This window comes from Cotesia typhae, unplaced genomic scaffold (genome assembly GCF_013202065.1).
Source record: "Cotesia typhae breed Kobodo isofemale line unplaced genomic scaffold, CoteBio_Ctyphae contig_5, whole genome shotgun sequence".
In the NCBI taxonomy this organism is placed as follows: domain Eukaryota; kingdom Metazoa; phylum Arthropoda; class Insecta; order Hymenoptera; family Braconidae; genus Cotesia; species Cotesia typhae.
Window position 1 is genome coordinate 7,806,616 of NW_027423757.1, and position 26,951 is coordinate 7,833,566.

Sequence of the window (26,951 nt, forward strand, 5' to 3'; positions counted from 1 at the left end):
TTAATATTATTTTTATGTATAAACATTGAAGAGATTGAAACATTTATTTATATAATATAATTTACAAAATAAACATCGCAATTATTGGATTTAAAAATTTTTTTTAATTACAAAATATATATATTCTTTGGATTAAAACTTATTTATAATCATTATTTTTTATAACAATATTTATAATAAATGACACCAATAATTCATAATTAGTATTTGTCACTAAAATTTTTTAATTGCGACGTTTTAGAGTATCAAAATGTAAAAGTACTTATAAATACTTGATTTAAAATAATTTGTTTCAATCATTTCAGTAGCAATTGTATTGATTATTATCTATACAACGTGGTAGTTTAATTTTATAGTTAAAAAAGTAAAAATAATAATTATAATGATAATAATTAAAGATCATTTGAATTAATATGCAGTTGTCTCTGAATCAGCAGTAGTAGAGTCAAGTAACAAAATTTGACATTCACTACCCATGTCATCATGAAAATACATCGAAGATAATTCATCTGGCAGTAATAAACTTTCAGCTAAATCTGCAGTACCGAGTACGACATCAGATGCCCCAATCACTGAGTCATCAAACGATTCATCTTTATCACGTTTCATTTTCAAAATATCCGCGCAAGTCAGTCCAGTTCTTGCGGATCCATGATTATTAGCTTCTGTACCACGATTACTAATATTTTTTAATAATTTTTCATTCGTTGGTGGCGGCTTAGGTTCCGGAAAACACGTTATCTCTGCTACTGTGTCAACAATATCAATAACTCCATCTACGTTGACGTTGATACGCCTTGTCGTCTCTACCTTATTACTTACACTAGTATTATTAGCACACAATACATAATCTGTCTCTGAGGACTGACTTAATTCATTATCTTCAATAGAATAACCGTGGAATTTAACAATATGTGACTTTAATGATACTTTTTTCATATAAGTCCGCGTACAATTGTTAATTGGGCATGTAAATTTAGGTTTTGCCGTAATTATTTCACTTACTACTGTCTTATTGTCAATCATAACGCTATCACTCGAAGAGTTGACATACTTTTCAGGAATAAATGACTCTTGTAGTACGTCATTATCTACCATCTCTGACTCCAAGTCCATTGGTAAGCCATGGCAGAAATTGTTATCACCATTGGTGAATATCAACTTGGTATCCAAAGGCTGAATACTCTCAGGTGCATACTCAGGAGCTATTTTATTTTGATGTTTTTTAATGTGTACATACAAACTGCTTTTGGCAGAGAAGCTCGCTTCACAAATATAACACTGAAAGTATCGACCCTCGGAGTGTGTCAGCTTGTGCTCCTTTAAATGTTCCGAGCGCATGAAGGCTTTGTTGCATCCTGTAACATCGCAAATAAACTTCCTGTCATTAGTATGCTTTTTTTCGTGTCTCTTAAGCTTACTCGACGACGTAAATGCCCAGGAGCACCCAGCAAATGTGCATAGATACGGTTTGGACCCAGTGTGAGATCGCAAGTGTGCTTTAAGCCGACAAGGCTTGTCAAATATCTTCCCACAGCCCAGCCACGAACATTTGATATCAGCTTCCTTGTAACTATGGCACCGCTGATGAGATGTCAGCGCATTGCTGCTGTAATAACGCTTACCACAGCCTTCATGCATACATACATATGGCGCGTGACTCTGATCGTGTGTTTTCATGTGTAACTCTAGCGCTCGTTTAGTTTGAAATTTTTCCTCACATTCAGGCACTTGACACGCAATCCGATTGGGCCTTGTGTGTAACTTCTCATGTGTCCATAAATTATAAACAGTAGTGAAACGTTTATTACAGCCTTCAACTTGACACACGTAATCTTTACGCTTCAAATGGGTTTCTTTGTGTCGTTTCAATTTAAATTCCGAATGAAATGCCCATGTACATCCTTCCTGATCACACTGAAAAATAAAAATAATACACACATATAAGTTAGTTACTAAATTTTTTTTTTTAATTAATTATTATTGATAGTAAAATAAATTACCTTGAAGGGACGAACGCCATAGTGAGCTAAAATATGACCTTTCAATGCATACAAGCGATTAAATTCTCTGCGACAATCCTCCCTTGGACAAATCCACATTTTACCATTATCAGGCATTGTCACAGACATTAAATTTTCTTCGCTGAACCCCAATTCTTCAAGTGCCTTTGATATAATAGCTTCTTGATTACTCAACGATCCATTAACCTCAGTATGATTAATTTCTACTGTATTATTACTCAAATTAGTTTTGATTTTAGGACTTTTTGAAAAATAACCAGTAGCTTCCATTAACTCAGAGGTTTTACCTCTGTATATCTGTTCGCCTTTTCCAGTATTGATAACAATCTGAGTCATATTTGAGCGCTTGTCTGTCGAAATTGCCACTACAGCCATGATTTCTTCTTTGCTTTTTTCCTGGTCCTGTTCTTGTACTTCCTGACCAACAAGCTGTTCAGTTACATCACCAGCCTCCACTTTATCAGGTACTTTATGACTCTCGGACAATAAACTTATAGCTTTACACTCCTTGAATATATTATCATCGGCATTTGACAACGACGTATCAACTGTGTCAATCATTACCGCATTAACCGCTTCAATATCCTCCAATATTTTATTTTCTTCACCGATATCTATATTACCATCATCATTGTCACGTTCCTCTTCATAGTCATTCAAATCACTCTCGTTGATAATATGAACGATATTTTCAACATTAGCTCCATCGTCTTCATTAAATTTATCATGCAAATCATAAACTTGGGACGTATTTTCGCAAATATCATCAGTGTCTATACAACTGACTTTTTTAATATCACTAGAGTAAATATCCTGATGCCCATTGATAGCCAGAATCGTTGATGGATTGTTGATGCTGGTTGATGGCAACATTTCACCGGCTACCATCATGTCATTGGGATCAAGTGTCAAAGGCTCCAACTGGTCGAGCTGAAACTCCGGCATTGTAAAACCATCTTTTTCACAAACCTCGAGGAATTTTTCACTCTGCAGCTCTTCTAGAATCGGATCGTATCCAAGACTGTGACTCAGTTTTTTATCCGTCAAATCAATGTCTATTGAAAGGGGATCTTTTTCCATGAACGCATGAGGCATCTCATCGCCTAGGTACGTATCGACGACCTCGAGCTGCTGAGACTTTATCGGATCCATTTCTTTAATTGAAATAGCAGGAGAATTATTAGTACATGTTTCTAACCACTTCTCAATGTCATCGACTGTCTCCATCCCAGTATCATCTTGCACTGGTGTTTGTTGGTCGCTGTCATCGTGCTTGTCTTGGGTTAACAATTCGTGTAATAAAGTTGGACCAGAACTTGCTTGGTCAAACGAACTCCATTCCATCAAATTAATGGCTCCTTCATCGACAGACGGTTTTATTCTATTAAAGTCTTTCTTTGGTTTATTATTATAACAATAATAATAATTATTAGTTAACTGATGTAAATTAGTCGTTACCTGATACGTTAAATCCTTGTCAATATCAGCACTCACAGCTGGAAATTGGAATATTTTTTCAACATTTATAATTTCTCTGTGATATTGATTTATCCCCGATATTAAATTTGATTTTATTGACGTGAAAACAACATCTTCACGAGCGTCACGAGACATTTGATCGTCTCATTGCCTTGTAGGCTAATTCGGTTAAATTTACGTATATTGTTATTTAATATTATTATGTATATAAAATAATATATAAGTCTGTAGTAATAATTATGTACTTATAAATACTTAACCTCCTTCACTTTTTAGTCGAATTCGCAATAAAACGACAACTCTATTTTTTTTTCTTTTTCAAATTACAATTGGCACCACCAGCTTGTTTTGCCAATTTTCACCAGATGGCGCTGTTTGTAAATTACGCGGTAAGTTTAAATTTACCTGTCACCCACCTGGTTTACTTTTCTCATTTATAAACATATTATCTAATATAAATAATCCTGAAGTTGACAGGTATTAAAATTTTTTTTGGAATTTTGTAGCAATTAAATTATTAAAAAAAAATTTAATTAAATAATTTCACGTGCGAAAATTAATAAAAATTACAAGATAAAAAAAATATTTATTTAAAATTTGCACTTGTAATTTTTTTTTTTTAATTTTTAGATGTGGAATTTTTTAATTTTACTTTATTTATTATAAAAAATTGACAGATGTCTGTTAATTTCACTATCATATATAAGCAGTACATTTATTTTACTTTTATATATGAAATAAATTAGTATTAATAAAATACTTTGAAATACTACTACAAAAGAATTGAATTCGAAACTCATAAAAAGACACGTTTTAAAAACTTTGAATGGGTGTATGTTTCAATTGAATAAATGATAAAACATCAACTTAGATATATAACGCTAAATAAATATAATCAGCGTCAGTTAATAATTAATTACATTTATCAATGATACTTGATGAAATTATTGTATAATTAACGCTGCTTCTAATAATACATTATTATAATCATAATTAGGATGGACTTTAATAATCAATTATCGTAAAATTCATAGTCATCTGGATTCTATAGTAGAACATAACAAATTTGCCATCGTAATTAGTAATGTAATTATACAATTTCACTTTTTTTACAGCTTGTCATGCATCCTCTTCTCCATCTAGTTCTAGGAGCTAGTGCCACCTGGTGATCAAAATCACACTAATTTAAATAAACTTTCATCACCTAACCGACACGATCGATTACTGCTTTTCATTAATTTCCCCAAATGTTTCACCTGAAATAATTAAATAATTAAATGTAAACTGTATAATTAAACATTATAAATATTGATTTTGTGTGTCTATTTAATTCTTTAATTATAATTAATTAATTCAATCAACAAATTGCTAATTATTTGATTTTTTAATTTCGGTAATTCAAGTACCGATTATTTTTCTTCATTTGTATAGTAAAAAATTATTAAAATTTTAAATGACAACAAAAAAATCAAATACTTTTCATATTCAATTTATTTATTTATTTAAAGAAAAAAATTTTTAGTTATCTGCTACTTTTTGTGTCATTTAAATCAAATATATAATTTGACAACTCAGCAGCTTTGGAATGATATTTTGTAAAAGTTTTCTAATTTTATTTTGTTGGTTTACAGAAAAATAAAAAATGGTAATGCCGTATCCGATAAAGAGTGTGGACATGAGTCCAGTGAAGCGACAGCGACACGGTTATACTACCAGTAAATAGTTTGAAAATGCGACGAAGAAGAATAAAAATTGAACTGAGAAGAAAACGAAGACGAAGAAACATACGGGTGGTGTAGATTGATTCAGCTTGGGTCACCATCCCTACTTTTCGGGTGGCGGATGTTGCCTATCCAAGCAGAGCTTAAGTCTTTTTCAGAGTCTCATCCCCCGTGTAGTTTGCCCTAAACGAGTCGCGGTGAGGAAGGGTGTTTACTCAAGGCACGACAATTCATTACGTAATTGAATTGAACGAGGCCTCGGTCTGTATTTCTATCCTTATCTTCTTACACACAAGACACGTTTCTCTTATTCATATATACGTTTACTCAACAGGAGTAACAGCAGCAGCAGCAGCAGCAGCAGCAGCAGCAGCAGCAGCAGTAGCAGCAATAGCAGCAGCAGCAGCAGCAGTAGCAGCAATAGCAGCACCATCACTAACACCAGCACCAGCAATACAGAGTGTGGCGTCTATCCAACCGATATAGTTGTCGTGTAGTCTCAGTGTATTGTTAAATTGTTAATGTGGTGGTGGTGGTGGTGGTGGGATACACCGGTGAGCTTGCCGATCTGGCATTCCGGGGTTAGACGGGGTTGGCGGGTAACAATTTTCACTCTCTCCAATTTCCCACGTCCAGCATCCTCGTCTTGTCTCGGTCTCACTCGCCCAGTTACGAAGCGACCGAATTAAACGATTAGTTAAACTGATTTCGAGTTAGGGGAATGAATAAGTAATCGGATTTCTCGTTAAGGTAATCGCATTGCGTCCTGATTGGCCTGGCTCGGGCCGCTGCTACTCGGTTGTCACACACAACCTCTTCATCTCTCCTTTCCCTTGTCCCTGTCTATGTCCTTGTCCATCAAATGGAATAACTCAGTGTCTTTCTTGTGGGCAATGGGCACCTACTGTCGCCTATCGCCTATCGCCTGTCTACTATCCGCTTCTCGCTGTGCTTTATCCAAACTCTACACTTGTCTCTTCACCCGGTAGGCAGCTAGCTAGCTAGCTAGCTTTGGTTTGTAGTAATAACACACACTAGACTGACAAATTTGCTTCATCCTCCGTCTCACTCAGTCACTTTACTGCCACTAAATTTGAACGTATGTACAAAAGTCTCTCTTTTGCAGCTGGTGATGGTGCTGGTGGTACGCTGATGGAATGACTAGCCAACGAGGCCCACCGTGGGCTGTCATGTGGAATATTTGCTCGGGCAATTACATTCCCGAATGCAATCGCATTTAAATATTCCCGAGTTTGGTGTCGGCAAACATCACCACTATGACTATGACGTACCAGGGTCGCACTCTTTCATTTTTTTACCCTCTGATAGCACTAAACCCACCAACCTGGTGGTAGTTTATGTTTTCCATATTTTATTTTCATTTTGGGTACGTATAATTCAAATTATTGTTTCAAAATCAATCTGGAGTAATTTTATTGATGATAGATTTATTTTTATTAACAGGTTCTGATCCATCGGATGCAGGAGAAAAATAAAAAATAGAAGAAGACTAGAGGAGAAGAAGAGAAGTGATAAAAAAAATAGAATAAAAATGAAAATATAAAGAAACAAATGACATGAGTACAGTACTCGATGATACATCGTAGATTTAGTCGTGTTAGCCGAGCCTTTAGACTCCTCGTGGGGCTAGAGATAGCTTTAACGGGGGGATCCGCGCACGCGAGAATCCGCGTAAACTTGTGGAGGAGGAACTGGAGTGTGCTGGTAGTTGGCACCAAGAACGTGGAAATGGGTGGAAATGCTAATGAGGATTCACGGAGTTCTCAGTCATCAGGGCGTATTAGGGGATGAAAACAGGGCGGAATTTCCACGCCTCCGATCGTGGGATTGGCGGGCGTGCGAATGGCGGCCTGAGGGGGCGCGTGGCGTCGTGAAGCTTTACTCTCCAACCGGCCAGGCCGGATCCGCTGGTCGGGCAATGTTCGCCCCCGTTGGCAAGTGAGTCCCCGAGGATGGAGCAGCTAACCCAGTTCGTCTCCAAGAGCTTTGACCACGCGAACGCGAATCGGGAGTCCATCAGGAATAATACACGTACCGCCAATCTTATTTGTAGTCCCACTTCTGGTACCATTACACTTAGTGTTGCTCATCTTATTGGTTCCATTGACAATGCGTCTTCTACTGATTCCAGTATGATTTTTTTATTTTTTTAATAAATTTTTCAAGTTACTCTTACGATGGACCAATCGGGTCGAGAGGAATTCTGTGCAGGTGACGGTGCTTAATTTATAAAATTAAAATTCACTAAAGTGTTTAACAAAAATTCACCACAAAAAAAAAAAAAAGACTTAAAATAATTTTCTAGATAATTAAAAAATGATTTAAAAATAAACTCTCGATCCGACGTCTTGACTAATTGTGCAAACACACTGACACTGTTGAACTACTTGCTTGATAATCTCCAGATGGTAAACCAGCTCCGGATCAGTCGCCAGACGATTCACCCGCCGAGGAACGACATCACTCATCCTCACCAGAGTCGCGACTGCAGCCTGAAGACCTGTCAGTCACCACCAAAGTCACCAAGGAGTCGACGAAACAAAATACCGAGGTATCATTGCCTCCCTTGAAGACTCCAGAGCTCAAATTGTCGGTGAGAAAATTGCTAGGCTGCAGTCCATCGCCGCCGCCGGTCTCACGAGATACATCACCAAGTAGTCCAATCAACGTTCAAGAGACCAAGGTATCCTCGCCTCAGCCATTCGATTCAAGGAGTGATAAATCTTCTCGGAAAATCCTCATCGAGGACAACACAAAAGGTGAGTGTTATCACTGGCGATCCAACGACTACTGTACAATAAATAGAATAAGTAGAGAGTAGATAAATACACAAGAGTGTCTGTCTGTATCCGACGGCTCAACTCGATACAGACTCGCATCACTTGATAGTTGAAGGTCAGCCATCACGATAAGAGGGTTCGATGCTTCTTTATAATTCATTAGATTGGCCAATAACCTTCAGAAGTGATTCGTCTGCTGTGAGTTGATCCAAAGCTTAATAGCCTCTGACAAAGATTAGATATCATGATGATCTTTAAAACAGTCAAGTCATCCCTAGTGTAAAATATTTGAATGGTTTATGACATGATTGGCGACATATGTACCTAGTAACTAATAAATTTTTATTTACATTATTTTTATTGACAATATATGACAATACGTTTTTCATTTTTTTTTATAGGATGATATGAGTGGTGACTGATGATATAGGGGAAGAAATAGAAGTTTAAAGTTAGCATGCAGCACAGATTTATTATTTAATATTTACACACTACGACACAACGGTTTGCACGCCCCTAAAACATTAAACGTCACTTGACACACAGGTCTATAACTTTTCCCGATTAAGCGCAAATCAAAAAGCAATCTGGCTCTGGGACGTATCACTGTATACGTAGGTATATATAAACATAGTATAACATAACCAGCCCCTTTCCCAGGCAAAACTGTTACACAAAAGTAAAACAATAAATATCATTTTTCCTGGCTGTGTAAGAAAACCAAGTGCCGCAGTACATCAGTCCTCGACTGACCAGTCCTAGCTTTTATTCTTTCTTTTTTCACTCGCTCTCTTTCTCTCTCTATCTCTTTATCTTACTCGCACTTTTATTTATCAAAGTCTTTTTTCTTTCTGACAGCTTATGTGTTTTATGTCTCGACACTTGGATTCGCTTTTACACCCGGATCTCCATCACTTTGGCGTTTATTCTGCTCGTGGACGGGACTAAAATCTAAAGACCGAAAAATACTGGTGTAGTATCAGTAATTGAATTAAAAATCTAAAATAAAAAATAAAGTCATTGGTATTCAATTGAAATCTCGTGGCTTGACTTTGATTATTCATGAGACCAACGATGAGGCGGCATATGCAATTGGTATACGGTCTTACGGTTATAAGGTCTTACTAGCTGGTACTGGGTGCTGGGGCTGGTAAACCTTCGTAAGAGAAGAAAAATACCGTAGGGTGCGTAGGGTAATCGAATTAGTGACCCCTCGTGTCCGAGTGTGATTGCTCTTCGGGTTATAGGGGTGAATACTCTTTTATACAGAGTTTGAGTATTTCCTTCTCATTCTCTAATACAACTAAAGTTACCGTTTAACTTAACTGCCAATGTGTTGTTGTTGCCGATTCAGACAAGCCAGAATTTATTAACGATAATACATAATATTTATTGGTAATATTGCTTTTAAAGTAGACGTTTAGTTTAGTCACTTAAACTGAAACTAAACCACCGTATAAGTTTATTTCATTTTTATCAAGTTAACTCTCGGCAGTTAATTGATTAAAACGGTACATTATGCAATACACGTTCTAAAGCTCTGTTGAATTTTCTACTGGTTCTCGTTTTCCAGCTCCTTTTGCTTTCTCTCTTCACTCTTTTATAAGTGTGTATCTAACTATCTAGGATATGGTTTTCATAGGGTGATTAAGGTGAAATCCCCGAAGGGGTGACTAACGACCTTGTATATATGTATAAAATACTCGCACCTTAGCACTTTGCTAAATTATATAAATCACGAGCCCATCGTCAAGTAAGGGAGCTCTTTAATGTATATATATATATGTATATATATATATATATATATATATATATATATATATATATATATATATATATATATACTTAATCCCAGAGTGTTGGTATCTTACTTTAGCTTTTCGTATGCTTATATATCTCTTGGCATGGATTTACAAGTATTAAAGTATGCCTACTTTACTTTACCTTCACTAACTTTACATTAAACGTCCATTAATTAACTCTTTTGGTAATTGCTCAAGTGGTACTTTAACTCCAGGCAATATTACTCGTGGTAGTTTGAAGAGTAATTATTGAATACCACTTGACAGTGACATTAATTATATTTCATTACCAAATAATAAATATTTGTTAATTCAAACACTCAAATAAAATATTTGATAATTTTATAAACAATTTAAGGCTAAAATTTTCATAGAAATTCAAAATTTAATTGTATGTTAAAACAAACCCATCATTTATAATCACAAGTAAAAATTAAAAAAAAAAAAAAAAAACTTACTAATGTCGCCTAATGTAATTAAAATAGCGAGATTTAATTTAATGTTTCAGTAACTTAAATATTCAGATAAAACGAAATAGTTTGAATTGGTAACAAAAGTTTTAATAATTTACGGGGATTGTCGAGACGTAATAAATGATCTGTGAAGAGAATTTAAAAAGTTTAATAGACTGGAAGGTATTATTTGGTAATTCATATGAATTTTTAATACCCGTCATCAAGGTTCCAACTGTCGTAGCAGTGGAAGCACTGGCAGTGGAGGTGGGAATGGTAAACAGAGAAGATCGAGGACAAACTTTACTTTAGAGCAGTTAGCTGAGTTGGAACGACTCTTCGACGAGACACATTATCCTGATGCATTTATGCGAGAAGAATTGAGCCAGAGATTGGGCTTGAGTGAAGCACGTGTTCAAGTTTGGTTTCAAAATCGTCGTGCCAAGTGTCGCAAGCACGAGAGTCAATTACACAAAGGTAATTTCGATCCACAAATTTATATCACCATAATGATTAATAATTATGAATTATGACATAACACCTGATTAATTATTAATTAATTATTTTCCAATTCTTACTTCTGTAACTAGGTGGAATGGTCTTAGCACCAAGAAGTCCGCCAACTTCCTTAGAACCATGCAGAGTAGCGCCTTATTTACCAGCACTGCGACTCCATCCTCCATCAGTACAATCGTCAACGAATGTCAGTGCAAATACTTCAGCTTCATCCGCGTTTGATCCAGCGGTACTTCACTATGCAGCAGCTGGTGGTCTTTTTTGTTTACCGCCTTCACATCCTCAAGTACATCCGCTGAGCTTAGCAGCTTCTTTCGCAGCGGCCGCTGCGCGCTCCAAAAACAGCAGCATCGCCGATCTCAGGCTAAAAGCAAGACGACATCAAGAAGCCCTGGGACTTGATAGGCCTGCGTAAGACTTAATTACTTTTAAAAATTTATTTTGTTCAATATTATTACCTATTATAACGATTAATATTATTAGACAGCGGTACTGTGATGATTTACATATATTATTGTATAAAATTATAGGCAGGAGTTCGGAGTGGGATTTTTCTAGGATTATAACTGATGCGTTTTATCATTGATTAATTAATTATAATTATAATTTCTCGACTGTGCTCGCATTTTCTATATTAAATATCAATTAAGTAGAAGAAAAATTGAGTCTCTGATTAAGAGAAGCGATTAAAAAAGATTTTAAAAAATTGAATATTTGATAATATTTATTTTCTTAATTCTTCATAAAAATTGAAAAGTAATGAAAAGTATTGAAATAAAATTACTTTTACATCATCACAAATTTATTTTCAAAAATTTTATATTTTTTAATGATTTAAAACTTTTCAAAAGTATTTTATGCTTAAAAATTTAAGTTCTTAGAAGAATTAAAAAGTATTCGAAATTTTTTATTTATAATCTTACCAACTCGCTTTTCTTGATAAAGGAGAGCAATAAAATTGAAATACTAATTTATTTTGATTTAAAAACATTTTAACTTTTTCATTAAATCTTCATCAGACAAATAAAAATTTGAAATATCGTTGGAGTAATGAATTAGTGTATCAATTGTTCAATTTTCTACTTCTTAATTTATATTATTCTAATTTATGGTTGTAAACGTACTCATCATTCATCCATACGAGTATATTGGTTAATATATAAAATATTTATACGCGTTAAGATGAAATAGGTTGTATTCTTGAGAGAAATCAAAATACATCACTTATAACTGGACTTTTCGAGTAAGCTCAGCAGATCCAGTAGCTCGGAGTTTTAGTTCAGTATGAGGGATGAGCAGAAGATAGAGACGACGCGCAAGAGCATCGAGGGCGCTAATGCAATAACGCAACACCACGCGGATAAATCAAGCTGCAAAAGCAACTGGGCTTTTGTTCAGAGGCTCTGCTCCGGCAACACCGATACCACTGGATAGGATAGGATAGAAGCAGAGTGTAATCGCGTTACCAGCCTCCCAGTCTCTTGGGCGCCGTTATATCTCGACTACTACACACTATGTTATACACCGAACCCACTGTACACTAAACTAGATACCGTATGTTTATACAGCAACTCTGCACCAGGTACTTTTAAGTGTATAATGACTTTATACGGATGGGTTAAGTGTATTTAGGTTGTAGTCAATGAGCTTAATGCGATTGACAATTGCCGACGGCCAGAAACCCACGAGTAAATTTCAAAGCTCAATTTATTCACCAGCTAATTGAAATTTTGATATATTATTTATTTACAAACAAATTTTTGGTTTGTATTTATTTTATTTTATTTTATTTTTTTTTTATATAATTTTCACTATATTATGTCAAGATTTATTATAATTTATAGCTTAATTGTTTTTAGGACGATTAAAAAGACAGGGTAAAAAAAAATCGGCAATCGCGCGGAGATTTGTGAGACGCCTTTTTTTACCCGAGAGACTTGAATAATATAAAACTTCCCCGTTTTTCGCGCTCGGGATAATTTTGAATAAAGAGAACGAAAGAAAGGAGGTAGGTAGATTGCCAGTGGTGGTGATAGTCCTGCTACTGGAGAAGTAGGAAGAGCTAAAGAATTCTTTTCGCTTTATACTTATTTTAATCCGAGTTTTAAGAAGTTTTTTCAGCGCGGCACAAATTGGCTGTCGTTTGGCGATTTCTCCTCAGGGATTTTAAATTCACCAGTTGAGGAACTAAAAATTCCATCATAATTATTTTTATTTCGTTCCTTATTTTTTAATTTATCATCCACGTTAACTGGTTACTTTTTTTCCAGCATTAAAATCTACCACAGTAGATATAAGATTAAGAAGGTGGATTTAAATTATGATTAAATAGTTTATCTTGATGAATTCAGTGTTGAAACACAGATCTATCTTGTATAATAATAGATTATAATTTAGGGGTGGTAACGACAAAATGATACCCCGCGAAAACCATCCACGACTATCAATTACTTGTACAGTACTATTGTAATACACCAGTCTAGTTTTGTTGCGATGGGGTGAGTTTTGCTCGACGGGGGTTCTCGCCACTTGTCCGTGGTAACGGTTATTAATTGCATTGGGTGAATAGAATATATAGAAATCGCATATACATACATATTATTAAATATTAATGCGTTAGTCATAAACACAAAAAATTAAATTAAAACGAGCAAAAAGCCTTTGTATTTTTATGTAATTATTATTTAGTTGCACTGAGAGAAATTCCAATAGTTGTAACATCTAAAAAGGAACAACTATTTTCATTTAGTTGTTGTTGTAACTAATTAAAATAGTTATTACAACTATCAGTTGTATTAACGACAAAATAGTTGAATTAACTACACAATAGTAACTGAAATTAAATTTAATTGTTACATTAACTAAAACTACTTTGTTATCGTAACTCAAGAAAAATATTTGTCCTCGTAAATTACTATTTTTTTGTAGTTGCAGCTACTGTTTTTTTCTCTGAGTGTATGTACTTAAAATTTGACATGTAATGTGTGTTCGTATGATATAGTTATATATGAAAAGCGATGAAATAAAATAGACGGTCTAAATAAATTCGATTTCCATGTTCATACCGGTGAATAGTATTACACCAGTTTGAGAAATATGTTGTGATTTAGAGTAACTCACGTTCTATTAAATAATAATAGTAAACTGCGCTTGCTCGATTTCAGTTTAAGTTAAATTTTATCTTTGCAATCGTGAGTACGTATATTATCTATATCTGTATTTCTTTCCATACGTATATATGGAAAGATTCGCCGGGACATGGCGCGAAGTACACACCGAGCCCGTGGTGGTAAGTTGGTGGAAGTCAAGTCAGATAGAACAGAAATGGGGATGGGTAGGTGGCCGAGGCCAACCCGGGCCTTCACTTTCCCCGCCAGATATATCATCGCTTGGCATTTATGTGTGTCATGAATTTTAGATTATACTCGGATTAGATTAAGGGGCGGAAAATACTACGGAAGAGTTGTACTGGATAGTATATTAAACGATTAGATATATGTATTAAAATCATTATTAATAAACTTTATTTTATACAGATGTATAAAATGTTTGAATGTTCCATGTGAATTTTTATTGATTTTGATACGCGATAGTAATATAAACAGCTAGCTATGAGCTTTTGGTATTTTTAAACTAGTTTGGATTCTTTTGAAATAAATTTGAAAAATAAAATTGCCATGAAAGGATCAATTATTAAAATTTAATTGAAAATGTGACAGAATAAACTTACCGAAAAATAATCTATTGAATTTTTTTAAGAATAACATAAAAAATTAACTTCACTAAAATATCAATAAAAAATATAAAAAATCGTGAAAAGGCACAAATTTATTTTATCTGAGTACTAACATTATTTTTTACAAGATACTATATCAGTATAATTTTCTAAAATTACTCAGAATCAATGAAATTTTCGTATTGTATAATTCCAGTGCAAAATTTTCAAAAAAATTTATAATTGAAAACTCAGAAAATAATCTTAGGCTTAATGAAACTGAAGTTAGCAAACGTCTAAAATTTTTTGGTTTTTTTTATTAATTAAATTACAACTAAAAAGATATTTATAAAAAATTGCGTTTATAATTTTTCAAGTTTTTTACATGACATTTTTTTTTTTAATTATTTAATGGAAATTTCTTAAAAAAAAAAAATTTCTAAAAATTTTGAAATGTCGGCTAACTTCATTTTCATTAGGCTTAATGAATTAAGCTAAAGATCTAATTATTATCTAATTAAAATAAATTAAGTTAAAGATCTAAAAGCAATAAAATTTCTTATTTTATCAAAATCGACTTATCTGAAATAAATATAGTATACTGATGAATTAATAATTCAAGTAAACAAGATTAAATTTAAAATCAAAGCTGTAAAAATTTTGGTGATGGAACATACGGTGCTAGCACGAGGAGCGATTGAGTATAAGCTTTCGGTGATGCGCTGTGATGGGCATCCGAGTGGAAAGTGCACAAGTGGATGTACATAGACGGGGTAGTTTTATTTGGCTAAATGTATGTGAGTGTTACAAGGACAAAAAATAAAGAAAAGAAACGAGGAGCTAAGCGATGTTTCCACCCCTACGCTTCTACTATACGGTGGATGGGATGCCGAATCAATTCACGTAATAGTGTCGAAGTTATATTGGTCTCGAGGGTTAAATCGACTATACTATGCACCAGGGTTAACGTTGTTGCTATTATTGTTTTGTTACTGTTGGCCAGTTCATCTTCATCTTACTTTTATATTTCTTCTTTTTCTTATTTTTCTTCCGTACCTCTTACGTAGAGTAGCGAAGACTAGCAGAGCATACGGATGGGATAGGACACGGGCCATTACCACACCTGTCCCTTTAGTTTCGTTCCCAGTAGTATAACACGAGTATAAAGAGCGAGTAAAGCGAAACGAGAGTGTGTCTAATGAAGAGAAGCAATCACTTAGCCAAGTCGTTTTCATCCCCCAGCTCACAGTATGCCATACCAGACTTAGTTTGTGTCTGTATGTAAGAATACGCTCACTTTCTATCTCTATAATACAGATTTAGCTTGTGTGTAATGATGTGAGGACAATGTAACATCTTAACGATTTAACATTCTTATAAATCAATTGCTGATTTATTTGCTGATACATCGAGGTTATAATAATGTCAGAGGATTATTACCTAGTAATTTATCATTTACTCAATTGTCATTTTAAGCATATATACTTTATTTTTATTCTTAATTTAATATTATATTTATACCATTAATTATTAATTATTATTTTTGTAAAGATGAATTTACAGTTTTATGATTGACGTGCAACACACTTGTATATTTATTTTTATATATTTCATTGTTATCATTATTATTATTTTATAATTATAATGGTAATTATAATTTAGATAACTCTGCGCAAAAAATAGTTTAAAAAAAGTCTGGAAGTATGAGTATGGCAAAAAAAAATAATTAAGAAGAAAAATTAAGCTTACTTATATAGAATTTTTTAGTTTAGAATATAATACAACGACGTGTTAGTTCATTTTTAAAATTTAAATAGTAAAGTGACCGAGGTTTTAAATTAAATACACCTAGGTATAATAATATTTTAAAAACTAAACAATGCAGTTCACTGGTTAAGAAATAATATTTTGCATTTTATTGGCGTAAAATTGAAGAGACAAGAGTACTTGACAGAGTTTTATTGTTAATTTTCATTTTTAAATATTTTGGAATGAATACTTTGCTCGTTTTGATTTTAAATCAGATTATTCGTGCCACAGGGATAGGATTATCAGGTACAAGGAACAGCCCGAGTCCTGATCCTTTGAGAATAAATAAAATAGCGATAAATTAAAAATGGCAGTATATATATAGAAAAAAGACACTTATTTTTTTTAATTTTGTGAATTATTCAAATTAAATCATTTTAATATACTAAATTATTATTAACAAAATAAAAAATAAATTTTAGTGTAAAAAAATTATATTGCATTGTCTCAAAGGATAAGAACCCACTCCGAATACTGTCCGCACGAAACATTACGATTAATTATAATAATACCCACCGTATAATAATTATAATAATATAAAATGTTAATTAAGAATTATTATGTTATATAGTTATTTAACCATGTAATAGGCTCAGTCTATTACGCTAGTCTTCATGCAACAACAACAATAATAAAAATACAACAATATATTTATTCGTGTGTTTATCATTTAATTTATAGTTTTAGATTCATTTCAATAATTATTTTAAATTGATTTTTTTATTATTATTAATTATCATGTTATTATTTAATATTAATTCCTTTTTTTCTTCAACCACATTCAATTCATCCATACACAACACACGCTTATTTAAAACAAAATAAATTTATGGAATTGACTTATCAAATAATCAATTTCAGTTTCAATTAATATTTAAATACATTTTAAAAATTCAAATGTATCAATAGACAAAGCCACGTGTTTTTTTTTTTTTTTTTATTTATTTATTAATTAATTTATATCGTATTAGAAACTTGAGCTTGATGATTATGAGTCACATGTTTATTAACGAGCATTTGATTCATTTATAAATTAATTAATATGTTTATTTTGGATGTATTTTATGTGACGAATAAATTTATCATTTGAAATAATATTTACATTAAATGTGTATTAAAAAATTTCACTAGTCTCTTGTATCTATTTTGTGTGAAAATATTTTTGTTTTTGCATTTTTTTTTTATTTTTAATATTTTATTATAAAAAAAACCTGAGCTTTATCGTACTTGTAATTGATGAAATAATCTATTGTCTTATCTACTACAAAGAAAAAAAATACATTACAAGTCGATGTAATAGTCGCATTGATTTTTTTTTTTTTTTTTTTTTTTTTCAATTTTTTTACATTTTGCTATAAAGATATTAATCTATTTTTTAATTGCAAGATAAAAAGTGTATAACGTATTAATAATATTTACAGATATTTAGTTAATTAATTAATTAATTAAATATACATTCGATAAAATAAAAAATACGCGATTGTTTTGACGCGAGATAAATAAAAAAAATTTAATAATTTTTATCGGAAGAAAAAAAATTATTCCTTAATTAATTTTAACACGTGACTCATTTTAAATTCATACAAGTTCGTTAAGTTTCTTAAAATAATAAATGAAATAACATTTACGACAATAATAATAGTAATAATAATAATAATAGTAATAATATATAAAAAATATTAATATCACAAAATAGTATAGGCAGAGCAAGGAAAGGACAAAAAAATAAGGATTAAATTATTAATTGACAAAAATGTAATTGTCAATTGACATGGATTAAGTCAGGAGCGTCACGAATAATGTATATTTAAATTCTCTGTTTAACAGTTCCCTTCTCTCTTATTATATCAATTTTCTTACTTTTTTTCTCTTTTATTTATATAACATAATAATAATAATTAGGACGTGCAAACTTCATCAAGTAGACTAATATTTTTTTTTTAATAATGTTCGCCAAGTCCTCGTCTACGCCTTTGATTTCAATAATTCCAGCGGTTATTTTTTAATATCATTTACTACAGAAACTTGAACTAAATCACTTTACTTGAGCTTGCTTGTATAATTAATTTTAATAAAATATCAACTAGTTAAATAAAAATAAAAAATAATAGTAGAGTAAAAATCATAATGATATTAATAAAAATTCATTTACATGTTACAAAAACTAAGGCTTTTATTTATTTAATTTTTTCACTAAATCAGCCTTAATCCTTCATCTTCACATATTAAATAATCTAATGCTTGTTCATTACTACTTTTTTCAATGTTCATTTTCATTTGGAATTTATTACTCAAGTCCATTGCATTACGTTAAATAAAGTTTAGTAAATAAACCTCGTTGAAAAATATAATAATCACATGTCATGTTTTTCTTCTTTTTAAATTTAAATACATTCAATAAGATGATAGTGACAGCATCAAACAACAAATTTAGATCGTTGCCACGCGAATTAATCTATTAACCATAGACTAGACGTCATAGACTTAATAATCTGTGAATATTTTAGAGAAAAATAAATCAATAAATTACACCTTTTTAGTTGTTTAAATACAAAAAAATAATTTAAATCTCACTGTAAAAAGACATATGAATTTAATGTTCATTTTTTTGTTTCATTTAATTTAATTTAACAATATAAATATCAAGTAACCTAGTATCACAATGTACGTGGAGTTTTAAATTTGTGAACGGAATGGCACTGTACGGACGTGTCCAGTCAGCTATTCGTGCAAAAATATGGAATTTATTTAGTTAAATAATCTTTTGTTTATAATTATTATTTATTTAATTATTATTAATATTGAACTAAATAAATCTAGTCCATTATCATTTTACAACTTTTCACGTAAAAGATATAAATTACTCATATACTTTTGGTTTATTTTTATTTAATTACTTATCTTGCTTCATTACGACATTCATTCTCTGATTCATCTCAAATACATAAAAAAAAAAAAACTTAATTTATCAACAATCTTAAATAATATTAATAATTTCAATCGAACATCAGCATCTCACAGTTTATTATTTTAGTCTATGACGTGACGTCTCTGATTATTTATCAATTTATTTAGTTATAATAGTTTTAAAATGATCTAAATATTTAAAAAAAAAACATTGGATCAGATATTAAGCTGCTGGAGTGGTGACTTAGGTGTAACGCGAGGATACTCAACACCATAGACGTGTTTCAGTAAATCAAAATAGGTATAATTAAAGTAATTAAAAAGAAAATAGAGTGATAGATAAAGGTATCGTGATTAAAAGATTGCAACATTTTTTTTTTTTTTTTTTTTTTGTGATACCTTTGTTTCTCTTTTTAAGTGAATATCGTTGATGAATTATTTCCTACGATTATACTCCCTCCCGCCCTCCCCACCCACCCGTAAAACCCACCCACGTAACTCGGCCATTGTTTGTTATTTAATTATCCACTTGTTATTTATTTATTTATTTTAATAATTTAAATCTGTCCTTTTTTTTTTTTCTTTTAAGTCGTTCGTTATGTTTGTTATTTATTCTCATCCATTTCTCACCCAGTTCCATTGCCGTAGCCAATCATCATGACTACTGTCGTCCCTCGAAGCTCAAGCACGAGGACGAAGCCAGAACGTTGACTCGTCAGTAACCATGATACGATTACGACGACCAAGTAAATGATATTGATGAGAAGAGGCCGTGGTTTCACCCACCCACCCTGTTCACCCATTTTATTATTCCCCGCCCATCCCCAATCGGCCTTGCTTAAGAAATGGCCGCCTGTAATTTAAAATTATTTTTTAACTTTCTTCTATTATTTTATCTTTTACATTTATTACTCTTTTTTTATGTCAATATTCAAGATAGTTGAGGCATTTAAATAAATTTTAGGTGTATCGTAAACTATGAAAAGCGTATTAGATTTTTACGAACCAGTTACATAAATTTTATTTTAATAAATGAAAAATAAAAAAAATATTGAAGAAAAAAAAAAAGAAAACCACGTTAACATTCACTTTTTTTTTTTTATTTACAACGTCTTTTAAAAGTAAAAATTGCTTACAAAACTTGATATTCGTAAAGATTTGAAATTTTGAAAAATTATAATTTATATTTTACGGTGAATTTTATGAGTAGATGATTTTGTTCACTGGAATTCATGTCAGAGCTTATTTAAATTGTTGCTATTGTCATGTCGATGTACGGCCTCAACCCCCTCAAATATTTACTTTAAATATTTTTTACTTACAATAAGCAGGCGGGATCATTCAGACGCCGTACATAGTATGAAGACGTTCGCGTAACTGTATAGGAAATTGATCGGAGAATCTTTTCCAATTATCAGCGCCAACTTGATTTTTGAAACCGTGTAATATCTAAAAATAAAAATTAATATTATCTATAGATAATAATCTACAATAAATTTTTATAAATAATTAACGAGTCATTTACCTTTTGAAACGCTTCTTTCAAATCATCTTTAGGTGTTACCCAAGACGCAACCGCGTCACAGAAGAAGACAAAATCAGGAACTACACCACCAGGATTTATTGTTATCATTTGACACATACCTCTAAATGCAGAGTCTTTTTCCTCATTATCACGTATATTTCTCAACGAAGAACACCTATTGATAAATAATTAATCTTAATGATTACTGCAAATTTAACTTAGATTTTTAATTTTAATCAACAGTAACAATAATTAATAAGTATTGTAAAAAAGCTATTTCCTTATTTGAGTATGCTTAATTATAAATTGCCATTAAATTTATTGAGTCTTGTATAATATTAAACAAGTGTTTAAAGGGAAGAAGAAGTAGCCCTCGAGTCATAGCGTCCAACCCCAATACATTTTTTTTTCTTAAGAAAGTAAATTTTTAAATAAAAAAAATTTATAAGAAAAATAATAAATATATTAAAAAGCATTATAAGGTTAGACATCTAAGTGTTAACTAATAACGTGAGTAGCAAATTTATAAGAACATTTGTTAATAAAAAAAAAAACTCAATAATAATTAGACAATAAATAAATCATGCATTTAAAAACTATCGGTAAATAAATAATTAAACCTAAATTACAGAGACAAATTAATTTAAATAGACAATAATTAACGTAAATAAAAACCTTCACATTAAATGTGCAAAGTAATTAATAAATAAACAAACAAATAATTAAATTATCAATTGTAAATATTGGGTTAAATAATAATTGCACGTTTAATGATTGGGTTTTAATTTAGATGGGATGTTTAAATAATACGTTGTAAAGTGCTAATAATAATAATAATAACAATAATAAAAAAAAAATAATCATAATTTAATATGAAAATATATAATAATAATAATAATAATAATAAAATTTACACACCACTGTTGGACAAACTGCTGTAACATGGGGGCGACGTCTTGGGGACACACGTAACCTAGGCGACCGATCGTAATGGCTATACGATAATTAATCGTATTTATCGTATCAGTAAGTAGACAAGTGAAGTAGTGTAGTGAAGTGAACCGGAAACACAAACAATAAGACAAACTGATAGCCAACCAACAATTAACTTAGGTGAATATATGCTGCTTAATAAAACTTTAATTAAATAATTACTAATTATAATTAATAATAAATAATAATAATAATAATAATAATAATAATAACAATAACTGTAATCATAAAAATAGCAATAATAAAATAATAATATTAATGATGATAATAATAATAATAATAATAATAATAATAATAATAGACAATGTGAAGCACAGGTAAAACGTATGGGATACCGACAGTCAAACATAGGCAGTATATTATTATTGTGCTATCGTAGCTGCTGAAACAATAATTTAAATTAAATAGCAGCGTGCGAGCCTACTATTTAATAACTACAGCATGACAATGATTTTATTTTATTGTTGAAAGTTTAAGTTGTAATAGTCGTTGTCATTGTTATTAAGTACTGTAGTATTACAGTCGTATAAAACTTACGACGAATTTATATGTATTTAATTGTTAAATTGTTATATCGATTATACTATTTAAATTGATATAAACGAAGTCGTGACATCGAGGCGTTCGCACACCACTAAATAAAATTTTAATATTCAAGTACAAAGTTTGTTAAAAATTATTTAAATTTGCTTGTATGGTTTGGAGACTCTGTTAAAGTTAAATAAGGTGTATGACCTCCCACACCATTGGTCTACTTTAGTACCTAACATGATTAGCTGTGGAAATAATAAGTTTTTTTCCTTAAAAATAATTTAATTGTTGATTAAGAAAAAAATATTTCATCCAAATGGTACTGAAAATATAAAATTTTGATGATACTGTGTGAGAAACGTAGAATAAATTATATTTATTATTAACATTCTTCGGGTCCTTTTTTTCCATTCTAATTTATTTAAATTAATCAATTGTTCATTCAAGGAGAAAGACACGTATTTGCACGCGATAAATTCTAAATAATTTTTTTGACTTACCGGTATTCTCCAGAAGTGTTTTTGGTGTATTTGGCCGATTAATGATGTCAATGAGTTGATTTATTATCAATGGAATATATACACTTGTGTCATGCCCTTGAAAGTAAATAAAAACAAATATTTATTGCTCAAAGTTATTTTCAATTAAATTAAAAATTTAATGACTTTATTTTATGTGAATACTTAATTTTATTACCTAGTTTAATGGCGATTTCACCAATAGCCCAAGAAGCATTGTTACATACTGATATATAGCTTGGATTTAAATTGTCTCCAAGGATCGGCATAAAGTCAGCTAGAGAATTCATCAAATAAAACATTTAATTTAATTGAATATTCAATTGTCAGTGGTAAACGAATATTGACTACAGAAAAATACTTACGTATACAGGGAAGTACATGCTGGAAACAAGCTTTCGTTAAGTCACCAAGCAATGCAAAACTACTTTGCCTTACTTCTGGCATGGGATCTTGCATGCACTGATAAAGTAATTGCATAATATTGCTGTTCATGACCAATTGCTCAATGTGACCGTCCAAGCCTTCAGCTAGTCCACTCAAAAGATCCAATGCAACAATCATAAAATCTTTATCCGGCGCGTCAAACTGTTCAGGACTTTGTGTATTAGCTATATGTTGATTCAGTGTTTGTTCGACTAGTGACACACACCGCCTAAGAATAAATTCAATCAATATAAATAAATTTTTAAAGCTACTTTTAAAAAAAAGTACTTTAAAATTAAAATTTATTATTTATTCACCTGTAAACTGGTTCACAGTAGGGTAAGAATCCAGATTGTAGTGCTGTGGCTACCGAAGAGAGACACTCAAGAAGGGGAAATAGATCTTTATCTTCGTCTTTTAAAATATTCCATTTATTTATTAATGGAGGCATTAGAATATTTATGTAGTCTGGCTTGTTTAAGTAAGGTCCTACAGATTCTGCTAGTGTTCCAATAGCATCATAAAGTATCAATAAATTTTTATGTTGATATTTTCCTAAAAAAATAAAGTCAATTATAAACATTAGTTCATGAATTGCTAAAATAGGTAATTAAAGTTTATAAAATAAATTACCGAATGCAAAAACTAAAGTTTCTAATATGAATGGTAAGTATGGTACCAATTCAGTACCAGCTTCTTCTTCGAGGGTTGCAAATGCCGAGCAAGCAGCCTCTTGAACACGTTTATTACCATCCAATACTCTTTTGAGTAATTCCTCCATCAGAGGCTTCAAATAAGTTTCATGAGGTTGAGCACAAACCCAATGCGCATATCTACTCAAAGTCCAACATGTTATGGCACGTACTAACGCTTTTTTGTCATTCAAGCTATTGATTAAGTATGGGATCAACTCTGATAAATGTGGAACCATCCCTTCCATACATCCTATTGAATACATTTAATTAAATAATTCTGTTTTTAATCAATATTCACAATTAATAACTTTAAAAATAAATTACCTTCAGCAATAGCTCCAAGTGCAAGTATTCCAGATTCTTTGACCTCCCAATTTTGATGGAACAATGTTTCTCTAAGAATTGGCACTAAAACAGGTAGCAAATCATTTCTAAATACTCCAGCAAGCATATCCAAAGCAGCAGCTGAACATTTTCGGAGATTCCAGTCACTGACACTCGAATCATCGTCACATCCATCGTCACCGTCTGAGTCGTAACCACCGTTTTCATCAGAATGTTTGTTTGTAGATGGATTTAGTGTGTGTGTTTTAGTTTTATGGAAACGCGGTCTGATGTCTTCTTCCCGGTCGGGAATCATTTCATCTTCCTCGACGTTAGCTTTCAGCATTATTATATCCATGTCGGAGTATTTCATACCGCTAACTAACACAGGAACCAGTCGAGGTAAATATGGAGCCAATGCCTGACGACACATATCTTGTTCAGCAAGAGATAACCAAAATTCACAGGCTTCCAAGGCAACTGGCGGTTTTTCATCTTGCGTTCTCACCAACATATACTCAATGATATTGTTCATATGAGGAATTAAACGATCTATTTGAACCTCCAACAGCATTACAAATGCCCGACAGACATTTTTAGTTACTTCTGGATCTTCGTCAGTCGCCAAGTGGAAAAGATTCTCCAGAAATGAGTCTATATGCAGCATCAGAACTTGTGAACGGCTCACAATAAACTGGTTAACACATGCAATCGCGTGTGAACGTATCTTCGGACTCGAGTGGCGGAAAAATTGCAAAAATTTCGGAATAAATACATTCAAAGGCCGGTTTATTGAGTCAGAATCAAGTAATTCTCCTGAATCCTCGCATATCTTTTGCAACGCACTGAATGATCCATCGCAGACGTTGTAATCTTGAGAATCCAACATTTGACACAATGATGGAAGTAATTCCGGCCATGTTGATACTTCACCTGCATGATAAGAATCAACATTGATATTAATTTAAGTAGTTTTTAATTATTTAATGAATATGTTACCTTTTGATGCAATAGTTGTTATCAATATTCCCACAGTAGCTCGAATCATGGGATCCGGATCTCCAACCGCAGATAAACATTCTTGTTTTATAAAATTCGTAACTTCTGGCAAAAATTTATGGTAATGAGTCCTCACGTTATTTTTTAATATCAGTCCACTAAGTGACCTAGTCGGCACATCAGCTGCAATAATAAATTTTTATAAATATTTTCAGTATAAGTCATACGCCTGATAACAAATTAAACAATAGACACTATTGAATCACATTTGCAACGTGACTAATAAATAAATAAATAAATCTTACCTTCTGATCTAAGCTTGGTCAATACAAAGATAAGATAATTATTAAAGTCCGGGAATTTATTTAATTCTTCCAATTTCTAATTACATTTGTTAAGGATAATAGCAATTGTTATGATGATTATTAAACAATAGTATTGTATTAAAAAAAGGAAAAAAAAATAAAAACAATGTTGAAATTTAAGGACATAAATATAATTTGTTTATTATTAACATGATAATAAATATTTTTCTTTTCAGCCGCATTCTCAAGATAAACACCGGAATGTAAGAAATAAAAAATATTGATTTTAAATAAAATATTAAATGAAGATTGCGAAGTCGAAAATTACTGTCATTTTCAACGGACAATCGACTGACAAGCAATCTGATTGAACGTTACAATTATTTATGTAATTATTATAATTTTTTTTTATTAGATTTATGATACTAAAGACAAGTAAATGAGTATTGACAAGTAAGCAGTTCAAGGTTATCAATTGCCGCCAGAATAAGTGTTACTATTGATTAAAAATGAAATTTATAAAATAGTTATATAAATAATAATGTGACGGATAATAATCTAATAGTAATAATTATATAAATGTCTATTTTATTTGACAATAATTGCACGCCCTTAGATATAATACCTAAGCCCAGTTAGAGCAAATGTATAGCCAAATTATACGGTGAATGATAGCATGAACAAAAAATATAATAATAGGTAATACAAGCAAGTTATTATTTAATATTATTAATTAAAAAAGGATACTTGTTGTACAGCACGCTGTGTTGCTGTATCAGGACTTTGCGATTCACGTAAAAGTGTTAAAATTTGTCTAAGCCCTTCCTCTTGTGGTTGCCACGCCATTTTCATCGTGTTTTTCAATAGCACCACCGAACGCAACCAGCTTTCTCGTCGCAGATTCTTCACAAACGGAAGTCTCCCATCGCCGCTCTCCCCTTCTCGGTTTACCTCTTCCCCACCACTTCTGATGGCATTACCACTACATGAACATGACCACAGTAACATTACGTATTTATTTATTTATTTCTATATTTTACTATTACTAATTTTTATCTATTAATACTACTTAATGATATTAATATATTTTATTTATTATTCAAATTATAATTATAAAGTTATATTTAAATAAACATTGTTATATAAATATTAGAGTTAATTAATTTTGACAGATTTTGAAATAGACAATTGAATGTTGAAGTTGCTGAAACTGTCGCTTACTTCCGGTAACCCTGGCAACTTTTTTTGTAAGATGTTTTATGATTTCATCGTTGATGACAATGTTTTATGGTATTTTTAATTATTAGTAAGTAAAAAAAAAATTTTTTTTATTAAATTGAGGTGATGAGGTTAGGTTATTGATTAATTGATGAGTATAGTTGCTGTTTTTAAGAGGCACAACTATATTA

At 31.5% G+C, this 26,951-nt stretch overlaps 3 protein-coding genes across 7 annotated transcripts; 1 reads left to right on the forward strand and 2 right to left on the reverse strand.

The window, feature by feature from the left end:
• Nucleotides 1-181: 181 nt before the first annotated feature.
• Nucleotides 182-3,781, reverse strand: LOC141531370 (uncharacterized). 4 transcript variants are annotated; one of them, XM_074249161.1, is made up of 3 exons: nt 3,483-3,622; nt 2,004-3,415; nt 187-1,917 (listed from the first exon to the last, which is right to left on the reverse strand). In XM_074249161.1, exons 2-3 carry the CDS (start codon nt 3,366-3,368, stop codon nt 409-411), a joined length of 2,874 nt encoding a protein of 957 aa, XP_074105262.1. In that variant the 5' UTR covers nt 3,369-3,415; nt 3,483-3,622; the 3' UTR covers nt 187-408. The 4 variants fall into 4 exon arrangements, with proteins under 4 accessions (XP_074105261.1, XP_074105262.1, XP_074105264.1 ...); XM_074249163.1 differs by having other exon boundaries at nt 2,004-3,382; nt 3,483-3,621; XM_074249162.1 differs by having other exon boundaries at nt 2,004-3,405; nt 3,483-3,621.
• Nucleotides 3,782-7,197: 3,416 nt separating this feature from the next.
• On the forward strand, nt 7,198-11,210 carry LOC141530372 (uncharacterized). Its single transcript, XM_074247431.1, has 4 exons — nt 7,198-7,375; nt 7,651-8,004; nt 10,508-10,756; nt 10,870-11,210. Exons 1-4 carry the CDS (start codon nt 7,198-7,200, stop codon nt 11,208-11,210), a joined length of 1,122 nt encoding a protein of 373 aa, XP_074103532.1.
• A 6,031-nt stretch (nt 11,211-17,241) lies between these two features.
• Tnpo (transportin 1) lies at nt 17,242-26,448 on the reverse strand. 2 transcript variants are annotated; one of them, XM_074248913.1, is made up of 13 exons: nt 26,290-26,448; nt 25,543-25,618; nt 25,238-25,420; nt 24,239-25,171; nt 23,853-24,164; nt 23,537-23,774; nt 23,159-23,448; nt 22,972-23,070; nt 22,776-22,871; nt 21,670-21,745; nt 20,752-20,926; nt 20,549-20,675; nt 17,242-20,079 (listed from the first exon to the last, which is right to left on the reverse strand). In XM_074248913.1, the coding sequence occupies exons 1-12, from the start codon at nt 26,392-26,394 to the stop codon at nt 20,568-20,570; spliced, it is 2,691 nt and encodes an 896-aa protein (XP_074105014.1). In that variant the 5' UTR covers nt 26,395-26,448; the 3' UTR covers nt 17,242-20,079; nt 20,549-20,567. The 2 variants fall into 2 exon arrangements, with proteins under 2 accessions (XP_074105014.1, XP_074105012.1); XM_074248911.1 differs by lacking the exon at nt 17,242-20,079 and having other exon boundaries at nt 20,305-20,675.
• Between the last annotated feature and the right edge of the window lie 503 nt (nt 26,449-26,951).